At 42.8% G+C, this 11,099-nt stretch overlaps 2 protein-coding genes across 2 annotated transcripts; both read left to right on the plus strand.

The window, feature by feature from the left end:
- Positions 1 to 228: 228 nt before the first annotated feature.
- Positions 229 to 1,150, plus strand: LOC147960896 (germin-like protein 5-1). The gene is made up of 2 exons (XM_087535908.1): positions 229 to 401; positions 486 to 1,150. The coding sequence occupies exons 1-2, from the start codon at positions 284 to 286 to the stop codon at positions 1,016 to 1,018; spliced, it is 651 nt and encodes a 216-aa protein (XP_087392034.1). The 5' UTR covers positions 229 to 283; the 3' UTR covers positions 1,019 to 1,150.
- An 8,748-nt stretch (positions 1,151 to 9,898) lies between these two features.
- Positions 9,899 to 10,846, plus strand: LOC125532221 (germin-like protein 5-1). The gene is made up of 2 exons (XM_048696361.2): positions 9,899 to 10,105; positions 10,190 to 10,846. The coding sequence occupies exons 1-2, from the start codon at positions 9,988 to 9,990 to the stop codon at positions 10,720 to 10,722; spliced, it is 651 nt and encodes a 216-aa protein (XP_048552318.2). The 5' UTR covers positions 9,899 to 9,987; the 3' UTR covers positions 10,723 to 10,846.
- The last annotated feature ends 253 nt before the right edge of the window (positions 10,847 to 11,099 follow it).

Consider the following 11,099-nt stretch of genomic DNA (forward strand, 5'->3'; position numbering starts at 1 on the left):
TGCAATTGTAAAAGCTAATTAATGAGTTGAATATTCTCCAAAACTTAAGGATTTTAAATCTTTTTTCATATAAGTTTCCTCCTATAAATTGAAGGCCATAAATGTGCGAATATCACATTGGTATGATATAATATACTACCAAAATATTGCCTGCGCATGCATGGAAGCCCATTAATCGTCCCTGCATCATACTACTAGTATATAAGTGGAGGCCTCTCTAGTCTACAGTCTACACCCTGCACTCGTCGCTCCTTGCACATTTCGCTGATCCAGAAGGCTCGCCATGGCTGCTGCGACATTGCTCTTGGCGCTCGCTGTCGTCGCTCTCGGCTCCGGCCATGTCGTGGCTTTCGACCCTAACCCTCTCCAGGACTTCTGCGTCGCCGACCCCACGTCCAAAGGTACGGAAAACAAACGCCGTGCTTGTGGCAGCTCTTCAATTTCCATGTGATCATCCATGGTGATATGCGCGTACGTACCTGCAGTGCACGAGAACGGGGTGGCGTGCAAGGACCCGGCGGCGGTGGTGGCGGAGGACTTCCTCTTCGGCGGCCTGGACAAGCCGGGCGGCAAGACGAGCAAGCGCTTCGGGTTCACGGCAAACCAGGTGCAGATCCCGGGCCTGAACACGCTGGGCGAGTCCCACGTCCGCCTCGACGTCGTGCCGGGCGGCGTCTTCCCGGTGCACTACCACCCGAGGGCGGCGGAGACGGCGCTGGTGCTGGAGGGCTCCGTCTACTTCGGCTTCGTCTCCTCCTACCCGGACAACAAGCTCTATGCCAAGGTGCTCCGCAAGGGCGACGTCTTCGCCGTGCCGCAGGGGCTCGTGCACTTCCTCTACAACAACGGCACCACGCCGGCCACGCTCTACGCCTCCCTCAGCAGCCAGAACCCGGGGCTGGTGCTCCTCGGCAACTCGCTCTTCGCCGGGGCGCTCCCCGACGACCTCGTCGCCAAGACGCTCCTCACGGACCAGCACACCGTGCAGACCATCAAGACTAACTTCCGGTGGCCTTGATGCGTGGCCACGCCGTGCTTTTACCCATCTGTAATCTTTGTATTTTTTGGGGGCGGGCACGGTAATTTGCATGGCAACCGTTGCTTTGCAATAAACATGAAATACTTGGAGCAATATCAATTCGATCGCATATACAAGGCGTTACCATTTGATTTAATTTTCTAACACCGTTACGATTTGATTTGAACAAATCTTCACATTCATTTTGATTCTAAAAAGGAAAGTAATATATATTATTCACTGAAAAAGAAGTATATGTATGCTTGATATGAAAATCTTTAGAAATTACTAGCAAAAGAGCCTGTGCGTTGCAACGGGAGAAAAAAAATCATAATTTCCATTGACGATGACCACATTTTTTTGACATCTCATCGCATGATTTTGAAAATTTGTTCACAAATGCATGAAAATGTTTCTTTTTTTCTAAATTTATTCACAAATCAAAGCAATGTGCACATTTTCCAAATAATAAAGTGGTTGTCAAAAAACTTGGTAATTCAAAGAATTATTCCGAATTTCAAGAAACATATTTTAAAAAAACATACCATAATATTTCAATCCATCCCAGCAGTTAATTCTTCAAAGTTCACGCGGGTATACCTTTGATCATTCATGAACATTTTTATGAATTTGGGAATATTTTAAAAATTGTGACATTTTTTACTATTTATAAACTTTTAAAAAATTGTGAACATTATTATATATTGCGGATGGTTTTTAAGCATTTTATTTTGAATCAGTGAACAATTCTAGAATAGAAGAACATTTTTTTTGAAATCCACGAACATTTTCTGAATCAGCAAACACTTTATGAATCAGTAAACTCTATTGTAATTCACAAACTGTTTTGCTAATCCCGTTTTACAAGCTCACTGTTTATTTCCCAAGGCGGCTGATGGCAATCATTTGAGAAAGTATATGAACTGTTGGTAATCAGTTTAACTGAGCAAGGTGGGACAATTGACGAAAAAAGACGCATCATATACAGGCCTACGCTAGCTGAGAAGATTTTTTATTCCGTTGAAAGCTGAGACGTGTCTGCTGGCCCATAAGGCCTAGCTGGACGACTGGTTTTTTGTTTAGAAAAAAAAAACTGAAACAACTTATGGGAGGGCATAGGAAACGGGAGGAGCTTGATCGCCTGCTCGATCCCTTGCGGGAGAAGGTAGGATTCTTAAAAAAAAACTGAAACAACCTTTTTTTGAGAAACAAAACTGAAACAACCTAAGGGGCTTGATCACAACGTATGTGTGAAGGCCCAACTGGAGGAACGCAGGCCCAACTCTGGTGATATGAACCTTTTTAATAGCCGATACACAACTTTGCTCTACAAATTAGTACCACCTCATGTATTTCACGTAACGTAGGATCAGATGTGGGACGAAATCAAGAATATCACCTTCCTTTAATAGTAGGTATAGATAGATATACTCATGTAAAAAAAACTTGTCGGCACTGTATATGTATGCTCGATATGAAATGGGCGCTGTATGTACTGTCAGCGCGCCCATCTACCAGCGTCTGCCACGGTCGCACCGACCGCCTCGCTCGCCACAACCTCCACGCCCATCGCCACCACCGGGCCCACCAGCGGCCAACCGCTTCTTGAGCTTCTCCTCCTTGGAGGCCTTCGCTTTAACGTGGCGATTTGGCCGCATTTCTGAGCTGATCTTCCAGGCGAGCATGATGCTCGGATCCTCTGGCACCTCCGTCAGCTCCATCACCGACAGGTTCTCCAACGGTTCCATGCGTCAGTGGCGGAAGGAAGGAGAGGGTGGGAGAAATGAGCCGGAATTGGGCGGAGAGCGACGGGGAATGGAAGAATAGAGTGGGGGATTTTGGCGCGGAAACAGTGCGAGATGCTACAAAAGTGTGGGCTCCACTTTCCTTTTGGGTGGGCCAGGGGGAGAGCGACGTTCCGCGTGTCTGGACTCCGCAAAGCCCATCTCCCCCTCACGTGTGTCTCCGGTTTGCGGGAGAAATCGCGTTCGGACCGCTCTGCGGACCAATACAGGACCGAGTTGGATGGATTTCACGGTCCGAACAGCGCTGCCCGGACGGTTGCAGGAGGTTCGAGGGTCGGCATTGGAGACGCTCTAACCATTGAACCACAGGTTGCTTCGCACTATTTAGGCTTATATGAGAATAAGGACATGGAGTTTCTTAGCTCAGTCGGCCAGATGAACAGTAAGATCGAAAATATATGAAAAAATTAAAAAAAACTGCATTTTTTGGAAATATTAAGAAATGTTTTGAGTGCTTACAAAGTTTTATCTTGGAACTACACTCATGGAGGTCTTCGAAGATGCTACTTTTGAAAACATTTTGGAGCGTTGATTTTATCTTTTTTGCCGTGGCTTCCCAAAATGTGATATGATGATGAAAATTTCCAAACACTCAAAACATTTCTTAATGTTCGTAAAAAAACATAATATATTGAAGTTTTTTTAAAAAAATTGTATTAGAGCACAAGCTCAGATTAGGACTTTCGCCTAAGCCGCCACTTCCTTCCTTATCTGTAACTTGTGCGCAAGCTCGATCCCATCACTAGCGAACTGGGCCGCCCCAAAACATGTACTCCGAGCAATGGTTTTCAAAACTTTCTAGAAGGTCTCCACGGGGTTTTTTGGTTGGGTTCTTCTACTTTTCGTGTTTCACAGGTTTTTTGTCCAGTACGGTCATGTTTTCTTCTTTATTTTCATTTTCATTGACTCCTTAAATTCGTTATGTTTTTTAAATCATGAAAAATTTCAAGTTCACAAACTTTTTAAATTTTTTGAATACTTTCCGTTCTATTAAAAAAATTAAGAACTTTTCTCAAATCTAAAATTGTGAAATTTTTGAATTTCTTGAACTCTTTTTCAATTCCACAAAAGAAAATTGAAATCCATGACCTTTTTAAAAAATTATGGTTTTTTGCCAAATCTGTGAACTTTTTTCATTTTAATGATTTTTTTTCAACTTCGTGCAAAAACCAAATCATTTTTTTCCAAAAGCCAACCTTGAACTGAACCGTTCAACCGAGCGCTCGAGCGAGCGAGACCGGGTGGCTCCTGTAAGGAGTGAGTGAAGAGTGTTAATGGGCCGACCTAGCTGAAACGACCTTGAGCGCTTGGCGCTCCAGTGCCTGACGCGTCAATTAGAAGCACAAGATCTCTCGAAATCACTAGTCAAGAAGTATTTGTTATAAAAATCACTCGCACCTTTCCAGGTTGCGACAAGTGGCACGCTCCATGTGTGCCACTTATTGCCACCTGCGAGTTTTCCCTTTTTTCCTAGATTCATTTATTTAAAATATTTTATTTTTTAAACCATGCGTCCAACTCTCGAACTATTTTCATCGTTGGATTTCTCGCGTCGAGATCTTCAAAACTAGAACTCATGTTGATAAGTTTTGACGAACTTTTTTTTCAAAAAAAACCGGACGAGAAAACCGAATCGGGAGCACGGGTTTTTTCCCTTTCCGAAAAAGGCACGCCCGTGACTTTCACGAAAGCACAACCATACCTTTCGCGGAAGCAAAACCGTGCCTTTTGTGGAAGAAAAAAAAAACAGAAAACGAGTTTTTTTCGTTTCCGATAGGCACGGGCGTGACTCTCGCAAAAGCACAACCGTGCCTCTCGCAGAAGCAAAACCGTGCCTCTCACGAAAGAAAAAAAAACAGAAAATGTGTTTTTTCTCTCCGAAAGGCATGACCGTGACTCTCGCGAAAGCACAATCGTGCCTCCCGTGAAAGGGGAAAACAGAAAACGCGTTTTTTTATTTCCGAGAGGCACAACCGTGACTCTCGCGAAAGCACAACCGTGCCTCTCACGGAAGCAAAACCGTGCCTCCCGCGGAAGGAAAAAGAAAACAGAAAACACATTTTTTTTCATTTTCAAAAGGCACGGCCGTAACTCTCGCGAAAGCACAACTGTGACTCTCGCGGAAGCAAAAAAAAAGGAGAATGCGGTTTTTTTTGTTTCCGAAAGGCACAGCCGTGATTCTCGCGAAAGCACAACCATGCCTCTCGCGGAAGAAAAAAAACAAAAAAACACGTTTTTTTCGTTTCCGAAAGGCACGGCCGTGACTGTCGCGAAAGCACAACCGTGCCTTTCGCGGAAGCAAAATCGTGACTCTCGTGAAAAAAAGAAAAAAGAAAATGCGTTATTTTCGCACAATTTTTTTGACCCAAAAGTTAAGGAAGACCGGTGGAAACCGAAAAAAAACGTTTAAAAAACCAAAAACGTGTGCGGAAAAATAAAAAAATAAAATCTGGAGGGAGCGCCCAAAGCGCGACACGTGGCGGGCGGTGATGACCCATAAGCATAGGGGATCAATCGTAGTCCTTTCGATAAGTAAGAGTGTCGAATCCAACAAGGAATAAAAGGAAATGAAAAGTAGTTTTTAGCAAGGTAATATCTGCAAGCGCTGAAATTGTAAGTAACAAATAGCTTGGTAGCAGGATAATTTGTGACGAGCACGTAACGGTAACGGCAAATAATATGCAGCAAGATAGCCCAATCCTTTTATGGTAAAGGACAGGCCAAAACGGTTTCTTATAATAAGCAAAGTGTTCTTTAGGGCACATGAGAATTTCATCTAGTCAATTTCATCATGTTGGCTTGATTTGTATTCATTACTTTGATAATTTGATATGTGGGTGGATCGGTGCTTAGCTGTTGTTCTTACTTGAACAAACCTCCTACTTATGGTTAACCCCCCCTCGTAAGCATCCGCAACTACGAGAAAAGTATTAAGATAAAATCTAACCATAACATTAAACTTTTGGATCCAAATCGGTTCCTTACGAAGTAGCGCACAAACTAGGGTTTAAGCTTCTGTCACTCTAGCAACCCATCATCTAATAAGTACTCCACAATGCATTTCCTTATGCTCAAATATGGTGAAGTGTCATGTAGTCGACGTTCACATAACACCAGTAAGGGAATCACAACATACATATTATGAAAATATCAAACACAAATCAAGTTCACACGATTACTTGGAACATGATTTCTCGCGTGACCTCAAAAACAAAAATAACTACTCACAAGTGATAAACATCAGAGGGCTATTAAATAGCATAATAAATCTGAACATATAATCTTCCACCAAATAAATCATATAGTGATTAACAAGATGTAATCAACACTACTAGTCACCCATAGGTACCAATCTGAGGTTCCGATACGATGATTAAACACAAGTAATGAACTAGGGTTTGAGAGGAGATGGTGCTGGTGAAAATGTTGATAAAAATTGGCCTCCCCAAGATGAGAGGGTTGTTGTTGTTGATGATGATGACGATGATTTTCCCCTCCGGGAAGGAGGTTCCCCCGGCGGAATCGCTCCGCCGGAGGGAAAAAGTGCTCCTGCCCAAGTTCCGCCTCGAGATGGCGGTGCTCCTCCCCGAAAGTCCCCTCCTTATTTTTCTAGGTCAAAATGACTTATATACCAGAAGATGGGCACCGGAGATGGCCGAGGAGGGCACAACCCACCAGGGTGCGCCTGGGCTACCTGGCGTGCCCAGGTGGGCTGTGCCCACCTGGTGGGCTCCTATGGTAGTTATTCATTCCAATAATTCTTATTTATTTCATAAAAATTCCCCGTGAAGTTTCAGCTCATTTGGAGTTGTGCAGAATAGGTAGCCTGACTTAACTTTTTCAGGTCCAGATTTCCAGCTGCTGAAATTCTTCCTCTTTATGTGAACCTTACATATTATAAGAGAAAATGCATTAGAATTATTCCAAAAGGCATTATTGTACATAAAAACATTATAAATAATAGTAGATAAACATGATGCAAAATGAACGTATCAGGTGGCTGAGAGCGTGCTAAGTAACGCTAATCGTTGCGAGGCTTCCAAAAAAGCGCTCGTTAACTTGTTGCTCTCAAGACCTCCTCCTGAGCGCCTTCGTCACCAGGTAGAGGAGACAACGTTCATGCACCCCGGCTAAATAGGTTGGCCCAACTACTAGGCGAGCGATCGCCCCGGACGTACCACTTCTCCCAATTCCTTGGTTGGTCGTTCGGCTGTTGACCACTCACTGTTGACGGGTCCACCATTTACTTTTCAAGAAAATGTGAAATTCAAAAAAAAGGAATTAAATTAAGTTTCATACAAAATTGATAAGGGTCATGAATTGGAAAACAATTCACAAGCTCAAGGAAAGTTCATGGATTTGAAAAGGTTCATGATTTCAATTTTTTTTGGGAATTTGAAAAAAGTTCATTGATTTTGAAAACAAGTTTGTGAATTTTTAAAAAAATTAAAGGATTCTTAAAAAATCACGATTTTTTAAAATTTGTGAATTTTTAAAAAGTTCACGAATTTGAGAGATAGTTCAAGAATTTTTTTTAAATGCACAAATTTGAAAAAGGTCCATGCATTTGAAAAAAGAAGAAAAAGAAAAAAAACAGTATAAAATCAAACAAAGTAGTTTTGGAAAAACCAAAAGACAAGAACAACGAACAGATGCTTTCCAAAACCGGGCTAGGAAGCTTCTGGAAGGTCCCCAAAAGCGGGAAATAGAAGGTCCCCAAAACCGGGAAAAGGAAGCTTCCCACTGGTGCCTTATACGGGTCGGCCCATGGAGGATCTATCGAGGGAAGGTGTGGTAGCAAAGGGCCTTTAACCGACACCTGAAGCCGCGACGATTATTCCTCGCCTTAAGTGAGTCGAGAGGAAACTATCACGTCCAAGTAAACAGTGTTGCTGAAGCAATAGCGATTATTTCTCGCCTTAAGCGAGTCGAGAGGAAACTCCCGCATCCAATTAGACGGTGTTGGACTGGCCCATTTTAGCACGTGCAGATTGAAAAACAGGGGAAGAAAAGGAACGTTGCCCAGGAATCAAACTCTGGTAGAGATGGGGAACATACGCGCAGCTAACCACTGCGCCAGCTTCCAGTTACGGGTTAGGTGTACGATCACGACTTACTAGAGGCGGTCGAGCCGGTTTTTTCTTTGCTTTTTCGTTTTGTTTTGTTTTATTATTATTTTCTTCTCCGGTTATTCTTATTTTCGTTTTATCTTTGTTTCTTTTTTCATCCTATATATATTTAAAATATTTTAAAGTATGAACAAAATACAAAAAGGAAATTTAAAAAGAAAAAAGGAAACATAAAAAAAGAAAAAGAAAAGGCTGGGGCCTCCCGCGCTCATGGGCTGGCCCAGCTCGCGCGCTCAACGAGAGAAACCTCTCGTCTCGCATAACGCGAGAAATAGGGACGCCCGCCTGAAGCTGTACTTTCTTGTCCTACATTGGGTATGGCCTTAACGCGTACCCTCGACTGTCCTTGGCCCAGCCCATTTTTGTTTTTTTCTATTTCTTTCTTTCTTTCTTTCCTTTTCTTTTTAATTATATCCTCTAGTTTTATTACTTTTTTGTTTCCATTTTTTCAACTTTCCTTATTTTTAATTTTACTTATTTTTATACAGTTTCTATTTATGTGTTTGTCTTCTACTTCTCCTTTTGCATGCAAACTTTGTTTAAATTGTATGAACGTAAATTCAGGCGTTCAGGAGTTTTCTCCTTTGAGTCTTTGAACTCTTTTTTCAAAAATGTATGAACATTTCGTACATGAATATATGATTTTTTACATGACCATGTTTTTAAATAGAGGATTGTCTTTTATTTTACATATATGAACATATATATCGACATACAGTATTCTTTCCTTTTCTACAGTATATGCTTGTTCACGTTTGATGGGCCGCACACCCATCAGTTGTGACGTACTTACCACTGATGGATAATAACCAATGGGCCTTTTTTCTGAAGAAAGACGCCCAAAGGGCATCATAGAACTAATAATTATCTAGGAAAACGACCAGTACAATGAGAAGATGACTGTATGTGAAACGACTAGTAAAAATTAAAATTACAATGAAAATCATACTAGTCTTCTTCTTCCTCTATGGTTGCTTGTGTATTATGTCTTGATTTAGTTTTCTATCATGAGCTACTCTTTCACTTTAATTAACAGGACTGAGGCAAGCTTTGCCCGCCCATTTCGTAAATGAAAAATTCATATGCAAAAAGTCACCTTGTCCATCGCTATCTCTACATGGTACAGCACGTGGATTAATTCATAAGTAAAGCAAGCATTAGAGTAGAAGCGAAAAATAAAATTGAGTAGAGTATAAAGCCATACTTCATTTTTAAAAAGATTATACAACATATTTGATACCCTTTGGAATAGAACAACCGTGCTACAAGGAACTGCTCTCACTTCCCTCAACAACAACAAAAAATCTATATCTATATTTATATCTATACCAATATAAAAAGACCCAAAGGGCAGATTCAATTAATCTCGGCAATCAAATCATATCAATCCAACGATCTAGACTGCTTCGATGTCGAGCGCTCAACACGTTTAGTGTGCAAATAATTTCATGCCAAAAATAGTGCTAATTACATAATAACACGCAAATAATATTCTACTTAATATCCGCATACACTTAATATACTTCCAAATTAACGTCATTGCATGTACACATTGACTAGTAGTTAAAAACAACAAAAACAATTTTAAATATGTTTTATTAATAAAAAATTAGGGGTGTTTTATTAATAAGTGATATCACACCACACAAGCCCATGCCCCACTTGTAAGCACACGTTGGGCCCATCAAGCTGGTGAAACGTCGTCTTAGCGGCCTATTGCGCAAAACGTCCCTGAGAACCTAAAATTCGACTTGCAATTGTAAAAGCTAATTAATGAGTTGAATATTCTCCAAAACTTAAGGATTTTAAATCTTTCTTCATATAAGTTTCCCTCCTATAAATTGAAGGCCATAAATGTGCAAATATCGCATTGGTATGATATAATATACTACCAAAATATTGCCTGCGCATGCATGGAAGCCCATTAACGTCCCTGCATCATACTACTAGTATATAAGTGGAGGCCTCTCTAGTCTACAGTCTACACCCTGCACTCGTCGCTCCTTGCACATTTCGCTGATCCAGAAGGCTCGCCATGGCTGCTGCGACATTGCTCTTGGCGCTCGCCGTCGTCGCTCTCGGCTCCGGCCATGTTGTGGCATTCGACCCTAACCCTCTCCAGAACTTCTGCGTCGCCGACCCCACGTCCAAAGGTACGGAAAACAAACGCCGTGCTTGTGGCAGCTCTTCAATTTCCATGTGATCATCCATGGTGACATGCGCTTACGTACCTGCAGTGCACGAGAACGGGGTGGCGTGCAAGGACCCGGCGGCGGTGGTGGCGGAGGACTTCCTCTTCGGCGGCCTGGACAAGCCGGGCGGCAAGACGAGCAAGCGCTTCGGGTTCACGGCGAACCAGGTGCAGATCCCGGGCCTGAACACGCTGGGCGAGTCCCACGTCCGCCTCGACGTCGTGCCGGGCGGCGTCTTCCCGGTGCACTACCACCCGAGGGCGGCGGAGACGGCGCTGGTGCTGGAGGGCTCCGTCTACTTCGGCTTTGTCTCCTCCTACCCGGACAACAAGCTCTATGCCAAGGTGCTCCGCAAGGGCGACGTCTTCGCCGTGCCGCAGGGGCTCGTGCACTTCCTCTACAACAACGGCACCGCGCCGGCCACGCTCTACGCCTCCCTCAGCAGCCAGAACCCGGGGCTGGTGCTCCTCGGCAACTCGCTCTTCGCCGGGGCGCTCCCCGACGACCTCGTCGCCAAGACGCTCCTCACGGACCAGCACACCGTGCAGACCATCAAGGCTAACTTCCGGCGGCCTTGATGCATGGCCACGCCGTGCTTTTACCCATCTGTAATCTTTGTATTTTCTGGGGGCGGGCACGGTAATTTGCATGGCAACCGTTGCTTTGCAATAAACATGAAATACTTGGAGCAATATCAATTCGATCGCATGTACAAGGCGTTACCATTTGATTTAATTTTTTAACACCATTACGATTTGATTTGAACAAATCTTCACATTCATTTTGATTCTAAAAAGGAAAGTAATATATATTATTCACTGAAAAAGAAGTATATGTATGCTCGATATGAAAATCTGTAGAACTTATATACTCATGTAAAAAAACTTTGTGTGTATTTCTAAAAGATTATTAAAACTAATTAAGTAGTACTTATCTTGTATTTCTTTCAACATGC

The sequence above is a fragment of the Triticum urartu genome, chromosome 7A (genome assembly GCF_056163025.1).
Source record: "Triticum urartu cultivar PI428250 chromosome 7A, HENAU_Tu73, whole genome shotgun sequence".
Classification (NCBI taxonomy): Eukaryota; Viridiplantae; Streptophyta; class Magnoliopsida; order Poales; family Poaceae; genus Triticum; species Triticum urartu.